The 24,621-nt window shown below is 35.2% G+C and overlaps 1 protein-coding gene across 1 annotated transcript in view; it reads right to left on the reverse strand.

The window, feature by feature from the left end:
• Positions 1 to 6,561: 6,561 nt before the first annotated feature.
• The window catches only part of GTF2A1L (general transcription factor IIA subunit 1 like), a 58,014-nt gene continuing 39,954 nt past the window's right edge, over positions 6,562 to 24,621 (reverse strand). Inside the window, exons 6-8 of the mRNA XM_065890781.1 lie at positions 14,962 to 15,219; positions 14,180 to 14,269; positions 6,562 to 6,669 (exon numbers count right to left, since the gene is read on the reverse strand). Of these exons, the coding sequence (XP_065746853.1) occupies positions 6,562 to 6,669; positions 14,180 to 14,269; positions 14,962 to 15,219 (456 nt within the window). The remainder of the gene's footprint in view (positions 6,670 to 14,179; positions 14,270 to 14,961; positions 15,220 to 24,621) is intronic.

Below are 24,621 nucleotides of genomic sequence, written 5' to 3' on the forward strand. Positions count from 1 at the left end.
AATTTTGGCAGAGTAATTTTATGTCGGTTGAATCTAATATTCTTAAAATGAGGTGATATTTTGCATGTCTTTAATTTTTTCTCATTTTGTCATTGCAATAATTTTTATTGCATTTTATAAAAATGTTAGTCCATAACATTTGAAGTTTAAAATAACTTGTTCTTTTCATCAGATAGCTTGAGAAATACACTCTAGAGATGAACTGTTCAATCTGGTACCCACCAGACACATGTAGCTAACTTAAAATGAAATTAAAAATGTAGTTTCTCAGTTGCACTAGCCCCATTTCAAATGCTCAATAGCCACACACGATCAGTGGTTATCCTATTAGACAGCACATACACAGAACAGTTTCATCATCACAGAAAGTTCTATTGGATAGTGCTGTCCTAAAGATGTTTATCTATCCCATCTAGGTTCTACTATTTAAAGTAAAGTTAGCATCTGAAGGCACATTTCAGCCTGTTGGTTTGGTGTTTAGTCTCTAAAGAGCAATGAAGCATTAAACAGTATACTGTAAACTCCTTGTGGGTAGGAACCCTGTCTCAATTTTGTTTCCGTCTCCTAGCTCAGGATCTCGGCAATAGTATCCAACAAATGTGCTGAATTACACTGAAGTTATAAAATCAATAAGGGAAAAAAATTTTTTTTTTCTTTCTAGGGCCCTATCTTTTATGGAAGTAAAAGAAAGTATTTAAATATTTTTAAATATTAACTTTCATCATTTCTATCTTTGAGGGTATAGAAAAATACATCCAATATTTGCTAAAGGTATTTTTATTTATCAGAATTGACTCTTATAGTACAATGAAATTATGGTTTTAATTGCAGTGTTTTTTGTAAGTTCTTCTGACACTTTAAAGTAACTTAATGAAAGTTTATTATATGCCAAACATGTTGATAAGTATTTTATATAATTTAACCCATTTAATCTTCATAAAACTCTATGATGAAGATATTATTCACATTTTATAATAGAGGAAAACCTATTACAATTTTCCCAAGTTCTCAAAACTAATAAAAGATTCAACTAATGGGATTCAAACTCAAAGTTCTGATTCAGGACCCCAGCCTCTTAACCACTGTGTTCTACTGCCTCCCATACTGGTAAATCATAGTCATCTAAAGGTTTAATATGTGTTCAAAGTTCTTTCAATTTCCCCCAACATTTTCCAACACAAGAAAAGTTGAAATAATTGTGTGTGCACACCTGTACACTTAGATTCAACATTTTACTATATTGGTTTCATAACATACCTATATAACTATCTACCAGTATTTATCCATCCATTCCTGATGCATTTTAAGTTGCAGACCTCAGTAACTGTCAGCCTTTAAACGCTTCAGCATGCTTATCATTAACCAAAGTTTAGTATTTGTCTACATTTTTAAGGTAAAATTTACATATGGTGAAATGGACAAATCGTAAGCATACCATCTAATGCATTTTGAGAAAGGTAGACACCCAAAACCTCCATGAAGATATAGAACACTCACCCCAGAAAGTTTCCTCATGCCCCTTCTTAATTAACCCCTCACCCCTACCCTACAGGGGTAATAATGGTTATGATTTTTTCCCCCATAGATTAATTCTTGTCTGCTCTAGAACTTCATATAAATAGAATCATACAGTTTATACTCTTCTGTGTAAGGCTCTTTGACTCAATACAACGTTTTTGCTATTCATCACTGCTGCTGCTTGAATTAGTAGTTCATTCCTTTTTCATTGATGAATAGTATCCCACTGTATGAATATAACACTGTTTTCCATTTTCTTATCAGTGGATATCTGGCCTATTTCCAGTTTTTAGCTCTGCTTTGGCATTTATTAAATAAATGTGTAGGCATAACTAGACTCTCCAAACATTGAGTCTGCTTTCAATCATTATGCCATTTTGTAAAATAATTCAAAATAGATAAAAAAGTATAAACTTTATAAAATCTCTTCTCTGTAATGTGTTTTTTATATTTCTGACTTTTCTACTCCACAACTAGTTACTTGTCTTTACTCAAATGCAGTCCTCTCTCTTGTAAGCCAGCGTTCTAGAATTTGTCTCAATGATATGAGAGAACGCTAATTAGTCATGTTGCTGTATACACACACAATAAACTTTTTGATTCACAATCAATCACAGAACCAAAACAACTAAGCAAGGAAAACAGAACGTAAAACAAAAGAAAAAATAAAATATAACCTTGTGGAGAAACTTTAAATTATGAACTCTTAATTATTGTTTGAGCCTAAGGTACTTGTACCCATACTCTGAAAACAACTTTTACAGCCTTTTCCACAAATACTGATCTTTATTTTCTACATTATAATTTAAGTTTTAACATATAGAGTCATAGTGTACTGTCTTCCTCATTCTCACATCCTTTCATTCACTAATTATTCCTTTCAATTGTCTTCCACATCAGTTCTTTATTTTGCTTCCCTACCACCATGCCCACATCTCAGGCCATTTCCCCTTACCTCTGGAGTATTACTACACCTCCCTCATTTTTATTCATATCCAACCTTTCCCATGTCCATGCTCGCATCCCCACCACCACTGATTAATCATCCTAAAGTGCTATCTCATCTTATTACACACCTGCCAAAAATTCTGAGCAGCTCACCATTACCTATAAATTTTAGCTCCTAGCCTAACATTCAAAGAGCTCCAGAATCCACCCTCAAGTTTGCTCACTTTATCTCCTGTTTTTTTACATGAAACAAGTTGTTCCAATTACTTTTCCCTAGCTATGCATCTCCATGCTGGTGCCTGTGCCACTCTTACCATCTGGCACACCTTCTTCCTTACCTGTCCTCCTCCTGCATTCTTTAAGACCTTAGCTACAGGTTTATCTTATCAAATTCTTCTTAATCCACTCCCTCCCTGATCCACTATAGTCAAGACACTGCCTTTACTTCAAATAAAGCAGGGCATAAATAATAAATATGTAACCCACAATGGTTTATCTCTTTAGACTTCTTTAGTACCTGTCACCTGTATCACATATTTTTTGTTCTACACTGCTGGTATTATCTTTACATGTATATCTCTTATTTCACCTACCTTATAAATTCCTTTAGTGATATACTCATCTCCTACTTCTTCATTTCTCCTACTATATCTATCCTAGTCTTGCACATGAGGTGATTAATATTTTTAGCTGATTCACTTTTATAACTGAAATATAAAACAATCCTTGTTAAGAAGCATTTTCCTTATGAGATGGTCTCACAGAAAGTGTGTATGTTCCTAATCTGTGTAATCTCTCATACATAAATCATAAAAACATCAAATGCTCAAGAAATTTATATTTCTATCATGTATTTTTTTTTTTTACCACGTTTGACGTTATCACTTGTAGGTTGCAAAATGACTAAAAAGAGTTAATTTGGAGTAGCTCATCTAAACTTACAAAATATTTTTAAAAGGCATTTTGTCCAAATGTTGTAACATTTGCTATAAAGGGCCTGGTTTTAGTTTCCTCAAAAATGTATTAATAAGCCCACGTGTAAATTAAGAATCTTTATGTCACTAAGATTTCAATAAATGTGTTCACAATTGGAAAGAATCTTTTCTTCAAAATGTGCAATATTTTTATTAATATCAAGTCGCTTCCTAAGAGTTATTACCACGAGCTACCAATTTATAATTTAGCTTTCTAGTTACAAATAGTAAAATTTCCACCTAGCTCAGAGTATATTTACGTGAAAAACAGCACGGCATTAACCTACTAACAAGAGTCAAAAGAAATTCCCCCACTAAATTCCCCTGCTCGCCACCCAATTAACCTTTGCTATTCATTCTAAGTTATTAGTTTGGCTACACAACTTAAATGACTTCAACTGAGTGCCTCAGCCAGAACTGGAATCTCATTGCCCTATGAAGTCTGAGCTGTAACAGATAATCTTTTACACATATTATAGCACACTGAATAAAATAGGTAAAGAAGGTAATCCAGGCAAGGTCAGTTGGTCAGTCCTTAAGAGACTGTGCAAACTCAAGATCTTCTTAGCCTACAGGGAGAGGTGGAAAGTATGTTAAAAAAGCACTGCAGGATGCATGCATGAGAAAAAGTTTGCGTTAGGAAATTACTATACATGATACTTACATAAATTTCATTTAACACAACAAACTAACTTCTTTCACAGAGACATTCACCACCTATAACATGATGTAGGATGACCTTTGCCAAGTTATTGTATTTATAAGAACATATAACTTACTTTATGATATTTTGTTAAAATATGCAACAAGAAATGTTAAGCTTGGACATGATAAAGAGGTTCCTGAAAGTAAAAGTAGTATCACATTAAAGCCAAGTCTCAGGTAAACTCCACCAACCTGCAGGACTTAAAGTACAATCTACTCTTTCAAAATGGATTAAGATTTGTCTCACTTTATCTTTGGCACATGGGCTAAAAATATTTTTAACTGTGAGTCATGACCCATCAGTAGGTAGTGAAATCAACTTAGTGGGCCAATACCATCAAAAAGTTTTCTGTAATGTAACAGAATAGAATCAAATATAGGAGGGACACACAAATAGGACAGTGACTTTTTTTCTCTGATAAAATGTACCACATAAAGATGGCAATATAGTAGTATTTGTGATATAATTTTTTTTTAATCACTAAAGCAAAGTGAGAATTTAAAATTCACAGTGGAGAGGAGGAAAGGAATTTTAGAAACTATTATTGCCTCTCCCAAACACTTAAACCAGCACATTAAACCCCAATTTCCAAGTGAATGCACCTTGTCAACAAATTCAGCAGTTAACACAGGGTGACCCGGTGAGCCTGGGAAAAAAAAAGCAGGAAGAAGAATAGAAAGTGTACCCCCTCCTCAACACTGGAGGGGGTACATTTCAGCAATGACACAAAGAATAAGTGCCCTCATTTGCCTCCCATGTAGAAAAGATGAACATTTCATGGTAGGCAACATCCATGAGGGAACCCATAGTTCCTGGGAGTTCTCAAGAGACGGAAAAGGATTTGGAATAGCAGTGGTGGTGGTGGACAGTCACTCTGAGGATGAAGAAGGCATAGCTGGAGAATCTGGAGAGGGGACCAGCTCACTCACTAGTACTAACTGAATCCTCATGCAGTTGCCAACTTTAGGCCAAAGACAGTGTCCCACTCATGTTGTCCATGACCCAGATAAGATTTATCCAGATTTTGAGAAGACCTAACAGTAGCTGAGTCCCTTGGGTAGAACAGAACAAGTGTTGGAATAAATTAAACCCTCCAAGTGGGGTTGCCTCTGAAAAAGAAATGGGGAATTCACCCTGTGCCCAGCCAGATCCAGGTACCTAACCCTCAAGGAGCTTTCACAGACCATAACCCACTCAATCCCAGAACTGCTTTTTGTGAGAGAATTACTACTCTGGCGAACACCATTCAGGGCCAAAACAGGGATCCTAGACTTGGATACCATGTGTACTCCACCCACTAAAAGAAGCAGAATGATGGACAAAACGTTCCTTTGAGGAATTTGAGTCTACCAAGGAAAAGAGTATTACAGAATAGGTTACTAATATGCTTTATTTTCATTGGTGTAGGAAAACGGTGCTATTTGCATTTTACATTTTGTTTTCTCTCCCTGGTCTTAAGAGTTATCCAGGTCTTCTCTTTTCAAATGAGATTCTCACCTAAGCAGAAGGTTTCTAAACAGAACGTCTCTTCTTGACTTTTGTTTTAGAAAACCTAAACTCAGTGAGGGAATTCCCTGTTGGGAAGAAAGAAGAGAGACAGTATCTTTGAGGGGTAAAGACTCTGCAAAGGGGTCTTCAACGGTAAGAAAAATAGAAAAAAAAAAATAGGGAAAGAGGGAAGAGGACAGAAGTATAAAGTAACAAGAATTAGAATGGGAACCTAACCCACTCCCTACAGTTCCCCAGGGAAATAGCAGGTACAAAGAAGAATGCCTGGCCACATGATAGACCCAGAAAGGCTCATCCTTGGCTCTAGGGATCCTGGCCTCGGCAACTATTTTCATGTTTAGTATGAGCTCAACCGAGGCATCTGCCTCCAAGGAACCACCTGGGCTTGCACAATCAGCATACTGCTGGTGATAAGCGTAGACCGAAGATCCAGAGAAGCCTTCTTAAAATCCTGCTACTTATAAGACTCTCCAGGATCCTTTTTTTTTTCAAATATGATTATTTTTTAATTGGAGTATAGCTGCTTTACAATATTGTGTTAGTCTCCAGGGTCTTTTGTAACACGGTTTGGTGAGAGGTGGGAAGAACACCAGCCCCAATCTAATAATTGATACTGACTTCACCATGAAGGGGAACTGGAGTCTGATTTAAATTTTACTTCAAAATTAAAGAAATATGACATTTTTTCATGCTACATCACACCCGATACATCTACGCTTTGTAATGGTATAGACAATGGGGGTTAAAAAATAAAAACCTGTTAAAACAGTTTGAAATGTAAAATGAAAGAAATGTAAAACTGTATATTTGTATTTGCATCTGAATTATAATTTTATTAAATTCCATGCAGTGAACAACATGTGATATAGTCCCACTGATCTTAATGATGTACTGAGCTCATCAGTTTTACCACTCTGCATCACCAACGGCTTTTGCAAATACATAGTCTCTCCCTCCAAAACACATAATACCATCTTTCAAATAGAATTTCCATTTGTTCTTGCTTCGATGAATCTGGAGGGAGAAAAACAGCCTAAATTAATTAAATTTAGAAGTTAAAGGATCATTTACATTTCTTTGCATATCCCATGGGATTATTCTGACCCTAAATGGGAGTTCTTTATAAATAAGACCCTCCTCAAGATAGTTTATTCATTCATTCAGTTCCTATGTGTCAGGTATCGTTTTAGGCACTGGAGATCTATATTAGCTTTTTAAAAAGGAAAATATAGATATAATTTTTTAGAACAGGAAAAAAATTCCTGTCTTTGAAGAGGTTACATTTTAGTAAGGATGGGAGAAACAAACTTAATAAACACGTAAACTATACAGAATATTAAAAGGTGGTTAAGTGTTATGAAAAATAGATCTGGAAAAGGAATATCACAAACACAGAGGTGGGGTTAGAATTTTAAATAGAAGAGTCAGGGTGGGCCTGACTTGTGAAGTAACATTTGAGCAAAGACTTAAAAAGAAGATATTGACTAGAGAGCATTCCAGACAAAGGGAACAGAAGTCCTAAGGAGGGGCATGCCTGGGTTGCTCAATTAAAGCAAAAAGTTCACTATGTCTGCAAAGGAATAAACAAGAGAGGATGTAGTTAATATTATCCGGAATGAAAAAATAGTGGTGTTTCATTTCTAAGAAGAAAGTCACAATAACGCACTGAGCAAGGTCTGAAAATACAACTTATAATCTATCAGATTCTATTAGCTATTCTTTGGATTCAGTAAATCAGCCTGATAACAAAATTAAAACCAGAAAATCCTACTACCTTAAGAGGTAAGAAATCATACAATCATTGTTACTTCTGGGTAGACCACAAGTGACTATTTTAAAAATGTAGAAATATATGATCTGAAATCAAGGGTAAAAATTAAACCTAGGTGTTGATTGCAAATAGTCAAATCAAGGAAGAAAAGCCTGTGACTAGTATTTGGATGCATTTTGTGAAGCATAAGAAAATACAAAGGATAAACCCTCTATTTGTGTGTGGGGGAAATGGCCTGGCGACAGAAAATTTCTTTTCTGAGTTTGACTTCCAAATTTCCACTTGCACTTATCTTAAGTCTCGGGGAACACAACAGTGACAACAGAATCCTTAACAAAGATGATAAAATCTGGCCCGAATTAGGAAAAGAACAATGGTAGAAGCAGCGGCAACAACTCATCCCAGTAGCTTTATCTAGTGACTACATTATTCTAGAAATGCAACAATGGTTCAAAATTAGGAATTTACTAGTACAAACACTATATTACTAGACCTAAGGAGACAAATAATATAATCATCTTCAGTGATGTTGAAAAGCTTTTGATAAAACTCATGCATTATAGATTTTTTCTTTTAAACTAAAATAAGAAAGACTATGCCCTACAAACATACACACACACACACATACCCCTACCTCAACCCAAAAGCCATGACTTACTGCTTAGTGCGGAAACCCTAAAAGTACTCCCGCTCAAGTCAGGACATAGACAAGAATACCCACTCTTTACCAACTTTTCACTCTAGAGGTACTAGCCAATACAATTAGACGAGAAGAAAGAACTACAGAGATAAATATTGGAAGAGATGAAATAAATTTGCAGATGCAATGACTGGATGTCTGAAAAACCTAAGATAATCAATTTAAAATGACTAAATAAGAATTCAGTATTGATACAAAATTAATAAACTGAAATTCATTGCCTTCAAATACTGATATATAAGCAACAGTTAGAAGATATAAAGAGCCCATTTACCACAGCAACAAGAGATAACATAATAAGGAAAAAAAATTTTAAATACTTGATCTACTGGCACCATTCAATATATCCTCTTTGAAATATTTTCCTTACTTGGCTTCTAGAACATTCCTGGCTTTCCGCATGACCCTTTGGCCACTCCTTTGATTCCTCCTTCTCTCTCTTACCTCTCAATTTTAGAGTGTACCAGGACTCTTCTTTCTGTTGATATTCACTCTCTTGGTGATCTTATCTAATCTCATGGCTTTAAACATCATCTATATGCTGATGACTCTCCAAAATTATATCTCTAGCTCACACCTCTCCCTTAAACTCCAGATTCTCATTCAACTGCTTCAGCACCTCTTCATAAATGTCCAATAAACATCTCAAGCAAGTTTAAAACAAGGACACTATTATACTCTCCCCCAAACCTCACAGTCTTCCGCATCTCAGTGAGGAATGGCCACTCATTCTTCTCATTCAGGCCAGAAATCTTGGACACAATCCTTACACCTCCTACTCACACCTCATATCCAGATCCATCAGTAAATGTTAGTTCTACCTACAAAGCATATTCCAACCACTTCTACCACCTCCACTACTATTACTCTTGTCTAAGCCACCATCCTCTCTCACCTGGATTAGTATGTCTCATGACTAGTTTCCCTATTTTCACCCTTGTCTTCCTCTTAGTCTACTCTAAACATGGTAGCCAGTCTACTTTTACTATGGCCCTACTAAAAACATAAACCAGATATCATTTCTATGCTCAAAACTCTCCAATGACTTCTCATCCAAAAAATAAAGTCCTTAAAATGGACTGTAAGATCCTGCTCTTCCCCTCACTTACTGCTCTGCTCTCCTCATTGTTCCCTGAACACACAGGTATTCGTCTACCTCAGGACTTATGTATTATTTACTGTTCCCTCTGTCTGAAATGATTACATCCAAATATCCTCATGGTTCATTCTCTTACCTCCATTTTTTAAAAAAATTTTTAAAATTTATTTGGTTGCACCAGGTCTTAGTTGTGGCAGGCGGGCTCATTAGTTGCACCTTGCCAGCTCCTTAGTTGTGGCATGTGAACTCTTAGTTGCGGCATGCATGTGGGATCTAGTTCCCTGACCAGGGATCAAACCCAGGCCCCTGCACTGGGAGCACGGAGTCTTAACCACTGCGCCACCAAGGAAGTCCCCTCTCTTACCTCCTTTTGATCTTTACCCAATCACATTCTCAGTAAGGCCTCCCCTGGACATCACATCCAAAACTGCAACCTACCTCTCCTTAACATCACTAAAATACTAAATTCTATTAATTCAATGTTAATTAATTACAAGCTATTGCCCACAATGCAGTACCACAAAGAATACTATATCCATAATAGTCTAGAAAATTATTTGTGACTCTAAGAAATGCATATATAATCTAGTGTCTATACAGCACAATACACTGTTTATAGAACACAATACACTGTTTATAAGAATCTAAAAGAACTTTCAAACCAAGACCAGTCCCTTTTCTATTACCTATTCCTTCTTATGCTTATGTTTACCAGCATCTAAATTGCCATTTTCTATCTATAAAAAATGTTATAGGAGAGAAAATTATCTTATTTTTAGAGAAAAGGATTCATTTTTTACAGCAATTCAAAGTACCATCCTCCATCTCCCCTGAGTATATTGAAATTGTTACTGAAAACAAGTCAAAGATGTAAATATGCATTAGTCATCAGGGAAATGCGAATCAAAACCACAAGATACCACTTCACACCCACTAGGATGGCTAGAATCAAAAAGTCAGATAACAAGTGTTAGTGAGAATGTAAAGCAATCTAAACCATCATACACTGCTGATGGGAATGAAAAATGGTACAGCCACCTTGGAAAACAGTCTGGTAGTGCCTCAAATTATTACCATATGACCCAGGAATTCCACTCCTAGGTATTTACCAAGAGAAATGAAAATATATATTCACAAAAAACTTGTACATGAATATTTATAGCAGAATTCTTCATAATAGCCAAAAGGTGGAAACAACTCAAATATCACTCAACAGATGAATGGATAAACAAAATGCGGTATATCCATTCAATGGACTAGTATTCATCAATAAAAAGGAATGAAGAACTGTTACAAGCTATAATATGGATGAATCTTGAAACACGGTGTGAAATAAATGAAACCAGTCATAAAAGACCACATATTATATGATTCCTTTCATATGAAACTCCAGAATAGGGAAATCTACAATGATGGAAAGTACATTAGTAGTTCCTTACTACTGGGGATGGGAGAAAGGGGGCAATATGGGAGTAAGAACTAAAGGGTATGGGCTTTCTTTCTGAGGTGATAAAAATTTTCTAAAATTGACTGTGTTAATGGTTACACATATCCATAAATATACTAAAACCACTGAATTGTACACTTTAAATAGGTGAAGTGTATAGTATGTGAATTATATCTCAAAGCTGCTAAAAAATGTAAATATGAATAAGTTAAGAACACAAAACTGACTACATAATCACAGTTATAGTGTTTAAAAACAAATTTAAGCTGTATTATATTTTAGTTGCTAAAGTTCAATTGCTACTAACCTAATTTTTAGGCTTGAAACCTGATAGACACCTTTAACTCTCCCTTGTCAATCATTCTCTCATGACCAACTAATCACCAAGTACCAATGATACTTTTTTAATTTTACTGAAGTACAGTTGATTTACAATGTTGTGTTCATTTCTTCTGTACAGCAAAGTGACTCAGTTATACACACACACACACACACACACACACACACACACATTCTTTTTCATATTCTTTTCCATTATGGTTTGTCACAGGATATTGAATATGGTTCCCTGTGCTATACAATAGGATCCTGTTGTATAATATTATATTATTATAATATATATATTATATTATATATATAACTGCAAACTCCCAATCCTTCCCTCCCCTACTCTCCCTCCCCCTTGTCAACCACAAGTCTGCTCTCTGTAACTATGAGTCTATTTTCATTTCATAGATATAGTGATTTGTGTCATATTTTAGATTCCATATATAAGTGATATCATATGGTATTTCTTTCTCTTTCTGACTTACTTCACTTAGTATGATAGTCTCTAGGTCCATCCATGTTGCTGCAAACGGCATTATTTCATTCTTTTTTTATGGCTCAGTAATATTCCACTGTATATATATACCACATCTCCATTCATCTGTCGATGGACATTTAGGTTGTTTCCATGTCTTGGCAATGGTAAATAGTGCTGCTATGAACATGGGGAGGGGTGCATGTATCTTTTTGAATTAGTTTTGTTTGGGTATATGCCCAGGAGCGGGATTACTGGATCATATGGCAACTTTATTTGTAGTTTTTTGAGGAACTTCCATACTGTTTCCCATAGTGGCTGCACCAATTTACATTCCCACCAACAGTGTAGGAGGGTTCCCTTTTCTCCACACCTTCTCCAGCATTTGTTATTTGTAGACTTTTTAATGATGGCTATTCTGATTGGTGTGAGGTGGTACCTCACTGTAGTTTTAATTTGCATTTCTCTAATAATTAGCAATGTTGAGCATCTTTTCACATGTCTATTGGCCATCTGCATATCTTCTTTGGAGAAGTGTCTATTTAGGTCTTCTTTTGGATTGGCTTGTTTTTTTGTTGTTGAGTTGTATGAACTGTTTGTATATTTTGGAAATTAAGCCCTCGTCAGTCACATCATTTGCAAGTATCTTCTCCCAGTCTGTAGGTTGTCTTTTCGTTTATTTTTTTTTACTTAATTTTATTTTTTTTTATTGAAGTATAGTTGACTTACAATGTTGTGCCAATCTCTGCTGTACAGCAAAGTGACTCAGTTATACACATATAGACATTCTTTTTTTTTTAAAATTCTTTTCCATTATGGTTTATCACAGGATATTGAATATAGTTCGCTGTGCTATACAGTAGGACCTTTTTGTTTATCTTTTCATTTTATTTATGGTTTCCTTTGCTGTGCAAAAGCTCGTAAGTTTGATTAGGTCCCACCTGTTTATTTTTGCTTTTATGTCTATTGCCTTGGGAGACTGGCCTAAGAAAAAATTGGTACAATTTATGTCAGAGAATGTTTTGCCTATGTTCTCTTCTAGGAGTTTTATGGTGTCTTGTCTTATATTTAGGCCTTTGAGCCATTTTGAGTTTATTTTTTGTGTATGGTGTGAGGGTGTGTTCTAACTTCATTGACTTACATGTGGCTGTCCAACTTTCCCAACGCCACCTGCTGAAGAGACTGTCTTTTCCTCAGTGTATATTCTACCAAACATACAAAGAAGAACTTATACCAATCCTTCTCAAACTCTTCCAAAAGATTAAAGAGGAAGGAACTCTCCCAAAAATATTTCATGAAGCCACCATCACCCTGATACCAAAACCAGACAAAGACAACTACCAAAAAAGAAAATTACAGTCCAATATCTTTGATGAATATAGATGCAAAAATTCTCAACAAAATATTAGCAAACTGAATCCAACAACACATAAAAAAGGTCACATACCATGACCAAGCTGGATTCATGCCAGGGTCACAAGGATGGTTCAACATTCACAAATCAATCAATGTGATACACCCCATCAACAACAAAAAAGGACAAAAACCACATGATCACCTCAACAGATGCAGAAAAAGCATCTGGTAAAATTCAACACCCATTCATGATAAAAAACCCTTAGGAAAGTGGTATAGAGGGAACATATCTCAACATACTAAAAGCAATTTATGACAAACCCACAGCCAATATAATACTCAAAGGTGAAAAGCTAAAAGCCTTCCCACTAAAATCTGGAACAAGACAAGAATGCCCACTCTCACCACTTCTCTTCAACATAGTATTGGAAGTCCAATGATTCTTCCACCATAATCTCTAACTCTTCCATGTTCTATGCTGCCATCCTTAGTCTGGGCTCTGTTACTTTATGTACTATCCCTGTTCTTCTTACTATTTGCCTCTTCCAAATTAGCAAACAATGCCAGTTTTTAAACCCAATTACAATTTTCTCAATATCATCCTCATAAGGTTAATGTCCATCAAATCAAGTTTGAACTTCCCCTACCAGGATTCTGGATTTTCCAATCTGCTCCCACCTCTATCCACCACCCAGCCTCATTTCCTAACACATTCAAAAGGAAAACACCTCATTCAAGGCAGAGCTGTCTCTTCACTGTCCCTTATAAATTCTACATGCATTCATTTCTCCGCCTTTTATCAGGCTACTCTACTCTGAATGCCTACTCTCCACACTTATCTATATCCTACAAATCATTCAAGATCTATTTCAAAGCCCCACATCACCCATGAAGGATTTGTGGAGAACTCCAACTACAAACGATTTCTTGCATTTCCTAGCCCCTTTTAGGACTAACTGTGCCACTTATCATAGCATTTGATTTACATGCCACTCATCTAACATTTGATTTATATGCCATGTATTTTAGTATTTGATCTACCTGTCACATATTTTAGCTTTTGATTTACCTACTGTCTTATTGTATGCCATTCTATTATTCCATACAGAAACACCTTTCTTCAATGACTATCACCTCCATAAGACAAGGCCTATCACTTTTTTGGTATCACCAAGACCACACAGCACAGTGTTAGACCCAAAATACCCTCCCAAATTTATAGAATTACTTAGCTATTTTGAGATTAATTTAACTAAACAGTAACTGATCATCACATTTCCCATTATTTTGCTTATTTTCTACTATAAATGCAATTAATAAACCTAAAGTCTAAAAGGTGAATACAGTACCTTTTCATACTGACAGACAATTACATTATCTGTGTCAAACAGGTCCGGCACATCCTGCTCACTAACATCATCCCCAGAATTTAAAGGGTCCTAAAGATGAAAGATACTCACATTAATGAATGTCATGACGCTTTGAATTTTTTAAAGACAGAGGGACATATTCTCTCCCTCCAAGGACACAGAATAGTACTGTATTTAAAAGTCAAACAGCCTGAGTTTGAATCCCAACTTAGTCACTCAATAACCACAAGACTGACCTTTGGCAAGCTACTAAAACTCCTTGTATCTCAGTTTTCTCATCTGCAAAATGAGGACAGTAATAAGACTCATAAAACCCATAAGGCAGTGGTAATATTAAATAACAAAAGGCAGTAAGATTTAGTATGGTACCTGGCACATATGTACGGCACCATAAATGATAGTTAATACATACCACTTACATGCTTCTTAATTATCACATTCCACAAACATTTCACGGCATTTATTAGGATTAGAGCAGATATGATATGCTTTTACCCTAGCTGCCCTCTTTACCTCCACTCCCATCCCTTAAACCTCTCACTACCTCTAGTCAAGACCAACAAATATAGTAGCTGATTCCTAAATACTTAATACTGAGTTAAATTACAGTTTAAGAAAGTTTAAATACTAGATACAAATAAGTCTCATTTTAAAGACAAAAGACAGGATTAACCTTAATTGTTATTCCTCTTGGTTCCAAAGTACATTAAAGTACAAATGCTATAAATTTTAAAAAGTTTCAGCTCAAAAATAATCCTTACCTCTTCCACAAGGTCTACTTGAGGGTCTTCATTATCACTACTGTTGGCCATTGAATCTTCATTTGATATACTGCTGGCTTCTTCAAGTACCTTCAGGTCTCCTGCATCAGTAATCCCTAGAAATTTGTTCTCATCTACATCTCTTGTACTTCCTATTTCATCATTGGAAGCTGTATCTCCAGTTCCATCTATTTGAATTATCTCATTAATATCATCATCAGTTACCTGAAGGCTTAAATCCATCTGAGAATTAGAATCCTAAAAAGAGAAATAAATGCAATAAAGTTTTTTCCTGTCAAACAAGGTATATAAAACATTGGATCACACAAAATATAAAATTACTTAAACAGTTCACAAGTGGCCTCTGAAAACATATTTCTTCCCTGTCAGATGATATTCCCTAATTTTGAATTTTAGAACACCCCTAGCATTTCTATATAAGATGGGAATAACTTTTAAGTTGTAAATAAAGTAAACCCACTTACAGTCATACATAGACAGCAAATCAGTTGACTGTTTTCAGATAATATTTACCAGTTTTTATAAATACTATCTTAAATTTATATACCTCTTAGGTTTTAACTATTTTATTTTAAACAATAATTCAATGAAGTAGAAAGGACAAGTGACATTATATATATTTATATAAAAAATATAAAGGATTGTACTAACTAGAATAAGCCAAATACAAAAGGACAAATATAAATCAAAACTGACAGAACTGAAAAGATTAACAGACAAATTCACAAACATAGTTGGAGAATTCAACATTCTTCTTACTAATCAATAAAAAAAGCAGACTGAAATTCAGTAAGAATGTAGAAGAACTGAACAACACAATCAACCAGCATAATCTAATTGGCATTTATAGAATACTCCACCCCAAAATAGCCAAATGCACATTCTTTTCAAGAGCACACAGAATGTTTACCAAGATGGACCATATTCTGGATCATAAAACAAATCTTGGCAAATTTCACACATACAAAGTATGTTCTCTTAGCACAAAGGAATTAAACCAGAAATCGGTAACAGAAAAATCTGGAAAATCCTCAAATATTTACAAATTAAACAACACATTTTTAAATACGCATGGGTCAAAGAAGAAGTCACAAGGGAAATTAAAACATAATTTTAATTGAATGCAAACAAAAACATTACATTTCAAAACCTGAGATGTAGCTAAAGCAGTGCCTAGAGGGAATTTATAGCATTGCATGACTATATAAGAAAAGAAGCAAGTCTCAATCAGTGGCCTAAAATTCTACCTTAAGAAACTAAAAAAGAGAAGACCAAATTAAGCTCATAGCAAATAAGGAAATAAAGATAAAAAGAAAAATACATGAAACTGAGAACAGAAAAAGTCAATTAGACCAAAAGTTCATTCCTTGAAAAGATGAATAAAAATGAAAAAACGTAGCCAGACTAACAAAAAGAGAAAAGAAACGATATTACTAATTAAGGATAGGGTGTCACCATAGATCCCCAAAACATTAAAAGGATAAGGAAACTGTTTTAGACCATTGGGCTGCTATAACAAAATACCATAAACTAGGTAGCTTATTAACAATGGAAATTTATTTTTCACAATTCTGGAGGCTGAGAAGCCTGAGATCAAGGCACCAGCAGATATGGTATCTGGTAGAGCCCACTTTCTGGTTCACAGACGATGGCTTCTCACTGTGTCCTCATATGGCAGAGGGGCTAGGGAGCCCTGTGGGGTCTCTTATAAGGTAACTAATCCCATTAATTGAAGACTCCATCCTCATGACTTAATCGCCTCCCAAAGGCCCCACCTCCTAATTACCATCACCTTTTGGGGGTTAGGATTTCAACATATTAATTTGGGGGTTACATAAACATTCAGACTGATGTAAGGCAATTTACAAAAATTGTATGGCTGTATAGTAGCAATAAACAATTGGAAACTGAAATTAAATAACAGCACTATTTAAAGCAGCAAGAGAAAAGCAACTCATCACATACAAGGGATCCTCGGTAAGATAACAAGCAGATTTCTCACCAGAAACTTTGAAAACAAAAAGGCAGTGGTATGACATATATTTAAAGTGCTGAGGGACTTCCTTGGTGGTCCAGTGGTTAAGATTCCACGCTTCCAATGCAGGGGGCATGGGTTCGATCCCTGGTCAGGGAACTAGGATCTCATGTGCCATGTGGTGTGGCCAAAGAAAAAGAAAAAATAATGAAGTGCTGAAAGAAAAGACTAAACTAGGAATTCTATATCTGGGAAACTGTCCTGCAAATAAGGCACTTCCAGATAAAAGCTGAAGGAGTTTATTACTACTAGGTCTACCCTACAATAAATACTAAAGGGAGTCCTTTAAATCGGCATGAAAGGAAGCTAGACAGTAATCTGAAGCCACACAAAAATATAAAGTTCTCTGGTAAAGATAAATACAATGACAAATATAAAAACCAGTATTATCATAATTTTGGTTTGTTAACTGTACTTTTTAGTCCCCTATGAGATTTAAGAGATAAGAGCATTAAGAAACTATAATTATAAATCTATATCGAGTACACAATATATAAAGACATAATTTGAGACATCTGTAATATAAAGTGGGGGAGGGTAGAGCTGAAAAGAAGCAGAGTTTTTATATGAAATTAAAGGTGAGTTGGTATCAGTTCAAAATAGATTATTACAACTGTAAGATGCTATAAGTAATCTCCATGATAACCACAAAGAAAATACCTATAGAGAACACACAAAAGGAAATGAGAAAACAATCAAAATATGTCATTACAAAAAAACTACACACAAAAGAATGTAATAAGGGAGGAAATAAGGGAGAAAATAAGGGACAAGAAAGCTAAAAGACACACAGAAAACAAAATAGCAAGAGTAACCTCTCCCCTATTAGTAATTACTTTAAACGTAAATGGATTAAACTCCCCAACCAAAAGCAACAGACTGGCAAAATGGATAAACAGTATCCAGTTACATGCTGTCTACCAGAGACTCACCTTAGGTCTAAGGACACACAAGGTTGAAAGTAAAATGACGGAAAAAGATATTCCATGCAAATAGTAACCACAAGAGTTGGGGAAACTATGCTAATAACAGACAAAATAGACTTTAATTCAAACACTGTTACAAGAAACAAAAAAAAAATTACATAATGATAAAAGAATTAATTCACCAAGAAGATATAACAATTACAAATATATATGCACCAAACATCACAGCTCCTAAATATATGCAACAAAAAGGGAGAAACAACTCTGCAGTAATAGTAGGAAACTTTAATACTCCACTTTCAATAATGAATAGAACCACCAGACACAATATCAATAAGGAAATAAAGAACTTGAGCATGACAGACTAACTGTACCTAACAAACATATACAAAACATGCAAAATAGCAGGATACACATTTTTCTCAAGTACACACAGAACGTTCTCCAGGATAGGCCATAAATTAGGCCACAAAACAAATCTTAGTATTTAAAAGGACTGAAATCATACAAAGTATCTTTTCTGATCACAATGGAATGAAACCAGAAATTAAGAGCAGAAGGAAAACTGGAAAATCCACAAGATGTAGAAGTTAAACAACAGTCTCAAAAAAAAAAAAAAATCAATGGGTCAAAGAAGAAACAACAACAAAAAATCTTTTGTCAAAAGATAAAAAATAATCTCAAGACAAATGAAAACACAGCATACCAAAACATATGGGATTCTGCAAACGAAGTGCTAAGAGAGAAATTTATAGCTGTAAATGCTCATATTAAAAAAGGAGAAAGATCTCAAATTAACAACCTTAAGGAACTAGAAGAAGAACAAATAAAGCCAAAGCTAGTAGAAGGAAGGAAATAATAGCAATTAGGGCAGAGATAAAGTAAAGAATAGAAAAACAGCAGAGAAACTAAACAAAACCAAAAGAGATCAATAAAATTTATAATCCTTTGGCTAGATTGATGAAGAAAAAAAGAGAGAAGACTCAAATAACTAAAATCAGAAATAAAGGAACTTTACTAGTGATTTTACAGGAATAAAAAGAATTATAAGACTAACTGTATGTCAACAAATTGGATAACCTAGATGAAATGAACTAATTCCTAAAAACACAAAACCTACCAAGACTGAATCATGAAGAAAGAGAAAATATTAATAGACTTATAACCAGTAATGAGAATCAATTAGTCATCAAAAACCTCTCAACAAAGAAATGCCCAGGACCAGATGGCTTCACTAAAGAATTCTACCAAACACTCAAAGAAGAATTAACATCAATCCTCAAAAATCTTCAACAAGGGAATTATCTGGCAGTCCAGTGGCTAAGACTTTGCACTCTCACTGTGAGGGCCCAGGTTCAGTCCCTGGTCAGGGAACTAAGATCCCACAAGCCACACAACATGGCCAAAAAAAAAAGAAAAAAATCCTCAACAAAATACTAACAGAATTCAACAGCACATTAAAAGGATCATACACCATGACCAAATGAGATTTATTCCTGAAATGCAAAAGTGGCTCAACATATGAAAAATCAATGTAATACAACACATTAACACATTGAAGAGGGGAAAAAACGACAGTCACCTAAACTAATGCAAAAAAAGCATTTGACAAAATTCAACACCCTTTCATGATTTAAAAATAAAAACAAACACTCAAACTAGGAATAGAAAGAAATTACCTCAACATAATAAAATTGACCTATGAGAAACTCTCAGCTAACAGCATATTCAATGGTGAAAACTGAAAGCTTTTCCTCTAAAATCAGGAACAAGGCATGGATGCCCACTCTTGCCACTTCTATTCAACATAGTACTAGATGTCCTAGCTAGGGCAATTAAGCAAGATAAAGAAATAAAAGGCATCCAAATTAAAAAGGAAGTAGTAAAACTGGCTCTGTTTGCAGATGACATAATGTTCTATGTACAAAACCCCCAAAATTCCACACACACACAAAAATGTTAGAACTAATGAATTCAGCAAAATGTACAAAATACAAAACAACATACAAAAATCAGTTGCATTTCTATACACTAACAATTAACAACCTGAAAACAAAGTTAAGAAAGCAATTCCATTTACAAAACCACCAAATAGAATACTTAGGAGTAAACATAACCAAGGAGGAAAAAGACTTGTTCACTAAAAACTACAAAACATTGCCAAAAGGAGTTAAAAATGATACAAATAAATGGGAAGACATTCCATGCTTATGGATTAGAAGAGTTAATATTATTAAAATGTTGATACTACCCAAAGACAACTAAGATTCACTGCAATCCCTACCAAAATCCAAATGACATTTTTGGTGCGAATGGAATAGTAAAGCATCTTGAATTTCAGATGGAATCTCAAGGGACCCTGAATAACCAAAACAATCTTGAAAAAGAAAACACAAGTTGGAGGTCCCATTCATCCTGATTTCAAAGCTTGCTACAAAACTACAGTAGTCAAAACAGTGTATTTGCATAAAGACAGACAAAAGACCAATAGAACAGAGAGACCAGAAATAAACTCTCACATATATGGTCAAATGATCTTCTACAAAAGTGACAAGATCATTCAACAGGGAAAGGACAATCTTTTCAACAAATGCTAAGAAAACTAGATATCCACATGCAAAAGAATGAAGTTGGTCCCCTACCTTACACCATATACAAAAATTAACTCAAAATGGATTAAAAAGTTAAACGTAAGAGCTAAAACTACAAAACTCTTAGGAAAAAAATCATAGAGGAGAATCTTCATGACACTGAATTTGGGAATAATTTCTTAGATATGATACCAAAAGCATAGGCAAAAAAAAAAAAAGATAAAATGGACTTCATCAAAATTAAAACCTTTGTGCATCAAAGGACACTATCAACAAAGTGAAAAGGTAACCCACAAAATGGGAGAAAATATTTGCAAATCATATATCTGATGAGTTAATATCCAGAATATATTTTAAAACGCCTACACTCAACAACAAAACAAAAAACTTGATTTAAAAATGCGCAAAGAACTTAGACATTTCTCCAAAGAAAATATACAAATGGCAATAAGCACATGAAAAGATGTTCAGTACCACTAATCATTAGGGAAATGCAAATCCAAACCACAATAAGATACCACCTCATACCCATTAGGATGGCTATTATCAAAGAAAAAAAACAAACAGAAAATAAGTGTTGGTGAGAATGTGGAGAAATTGTGCACTGCTGGTGGGAATGTAAAATGGTGAAGCTGCTATGGAACACTACAGTAGTTCCTTAAAAAATTATAAACAGAATTGTCATATGACCCAGCACCATATCTGGCTATATATTTGAAAGCAGGGAATCAAGGAGACATTTGTATACCCAAGTTTATAGTAGCATTAGATACAACTGTCAAAAGGTATAAGCAATCCAAGTGTTCATGGATGGATGAATGAGTTAACAAAATACGGTATATACACACAATGGAATGTTATTTAAGCATAAAAAGGAAGAAAATTCTAATATATGCTACAACATGGATGAACACGAGACATTATGCTAAGTGAAAAGGGACACAAAAGGACAAATACTATTTGACCTCCTGCTTTGAGATACCTATAGTCAAATTCATAGAGACAGAAAGTAGAATGGTAGCTGCCAGGGGCTGGGGGAAGATACAAATGGGGAGTTATTGCTCAATGGGTACAGAATTTCAATTTGGGAAAATAAAAAATGTTCCAGAGATGGATGGTGAGGACTGTTGCACAAGAATGTGACTGCACCTAATGCCACTGAACTGTACAGTAAAAAATGGTTAAAAGGTAAATTTTTACAATAGACAAAATCAATGGTGTAAACTGTCAAGTATGTGGTAAAACTGATAAAGAGTGCTGGTGGCAGGAAAAATTGCACAACCTCTTGAAACTATTGTGGCAATGTACTTGAAGAACCACGGAAATTTTTAGCTTTTTTCCTCAATAATCCTATCTTTGAAAATAATATTTTTAAAATTAATGCAAATGAAGCTTAAAATATAAATAACGTTGTGCTTTATGGTGTGTATTATTATTTATGACAGCACCCAAAACCATGAGACACTTAGATAAAAATAGAATATGTGCAATATATGTATGTTGAGAACTATAAAACTTTAAGTCAAAGACCTAAATAAAAAATGTAGCAATAAATTGGAAAACTCATTGTGAAGATGTCAATTCTCCCCTTGTTGATCTACAGATCCAACAAAACCCATATCAGAATCCCAGCAGCTTTTTTTGTAAAAAATGACAAACTCATTCTAACATTTATATGGAAAAGCAAAGAATTAGAATAACCAAAATAACTTTGAAAAAGAATAAAGTTAAGAAACTCGGGGCTTCCCTGGTGGCGCAGTGGTTGAGAATCTGCCCGCCAATGCAGGGGACACGGGTTCGAGCTCTGGTCTGGGAGGATCCCACATGCCGCAGAGCAACTAGGCCCGTGAGCCACAACTACTGAGCCTGCGCAACTGGAGCCTGTGCTCCGCGACGAGAGAGACCACAACAGTGAGAGGCCCGCGCACCACGATGAAGAGTGGCCCCCACTTGCCACAACTAGAGAAAGCCCTCGCACAGAAACGAAGACCCAACACAGCAAAATTTAATTAATTAATTAATAAACTCCTACCCCCAACATCTTCTTTAAAAAAAAACAAACAAGAAACTCATACTCTCTGATGTCCAGACTTACTACAAAGCTGACATAATCAAGACAGTGTGGTGCTAGTGAAAAGATAGACACATGAATTAATGAAACAGAGTGGAAGTCCAGATATAAACCAACATACATTATGATAACTGATTTTCATTAAAGGTGAACGTGCTTTAAACACTCAATGCGATTTAGGCAACTCAATGGAGACAGGGTAGTCTTTTTAACAAATAATGCTAAAACAACTGAATATCCATATGCAAAAAAAAAAAAAAAACCTAAACCCTAACCTTGCACCATACACAAAAATTAACTCAAAAACGGATCACAGTCCTAAATGTAAAATCCATAAAGTTTTTAGAAGCATTCAATGATTTTCACAACCTTTGGTTAGATAAGACACATTAGCAGAAATCAAAAGGAAAAAAGAATAAATTAGACTTCATCAAAATCACAAACTTGGGCTTCCCTGGTGGCGCAGTGGTTGAGAGTCTGCCTGCCGATGCAGGGGACACGGGTTCGTGCCCCGGTCCGGGAAGATCCCACATGCTGCGGAGCGGCTGGGCCCGTGAGCCATGGCCGCTGAGCCTGCGCATCCGGAGCCTGTGCTCCGCAATGGGAGAGGCCACAACAGTGAGAGGCCTGCGTATCGCAAAAAAAAAAAAAAAAAAAAAAAAAAAAAAAAAATCACAAACTTCTCCTCTCCTAAAGCAGCAAGGACATGAAGCAACTACAACTCTTACCCATTGGTAGCAGAAATTTGCATTCCACCATACACTGCTGCTGGGAATACAGCCACTTTGGAAATGAGTTTGGCAGTTTCTTATAAGCATACAGGTATCATATGACCTAGAAATCCCACTCCTAGGTATTTACTCAAAAGTAAAGAAAACCTAAGTCCACACCAAAAAGGAAGGAAGGGAGGGAGCGAGAGAGAAAGGAAGGGAGGAAACCCACAAACCCACACATGAATGTTTTTAGGGGATTCATTCACAAATGCCCAAACTGGAAACATCCAAATGTCCAAATGGTGAATGGATAAACAAATTGTGGCACAATGGAATATACTAATATATGCAAAAACATGAATGAATTGTGAATATATCATATTAAAGTTACATAATGCATGATTCCATTTGTTTGACATTCTGAAAAAGGCAAGCCTATACCAAAAGAAAACACATCAGTGAGTGCCAGGGACCAGATGTGAAGGGAGGGTATTGGCTACACAGGGGCCTAAGGGACCTCTTTGGGGTGATGGAAATGTTCTGTATCTCAACTGTGATACTGGTTATATAACTCCAAGTGTTTTGTCAAAATTCATATGTACATCTAAAAACTGTATACCTAAATAAAGGTGAACTTTACTGTATGTAGATACTACCCCAATAAATCTGATTGTGTGAAAAGTAAATTATGATAAGGTTAGTCCTGGGCCTAAATCACATGTTGGAATTGGCTTTTCATGTTAATAGCAACAAGTACTGAAAACCTTAAACCGCAAGATCTTTTGTTACAAAATGAATCAGCGCTCCCATGGTACTTTACCAGATTAGTATAAGCTTATTAAGGAATATTAAAGATTCCAGGACTCTTGTAATTGAATTCACGTAGCATCATCTTATTTTACCTATATCAGTGAGGTCCTCTTTATTCTGGGAAAGGAGTAAGATTACAAATCCAAATTTAATATCAATAACTGCAAAAGAGTTTCGTCACTTTCAACTTCTTTCTTCAGAAGCACTTCCACCAAGCATGAGAAAGTTCATATGATTATCTGACTCCAATCTCCTTTTCCAAGGTGGTAGTTTAACCAAAATAGCTGGCAGTTTTGCAGCAACATCCATAATTGATACCGCAGGCCCATGAATAGAAAGATTTAAGCCTTTCATATGGCAAACATCCACTACATAGATCAATGAACTCCTCCAAGTCAAATTGTTATTAGGAGGTCTCCACTGTCTCTCAATAGTTAATGTCTCCCCAAGGATCAATTAAGGGCTTCAAGTACTGTCCCTTGAAAAGCCATAA

This window comes from Phocoena phocoena, chromosome 14 (assembly GCF_963924675.1).
Source record: "Phocoena phocoena chromosome 14, mPhoPho1.1, whole genome shotgun sequence".
In the NCBI taxonomy this organism is placed as follows: domain Eukaryota; kingdom Metazoa; phylum Chordata; class Mammalia; order Artiodactyla; family Phocoenidae; genus Phocoena; species Phocoena phocoena.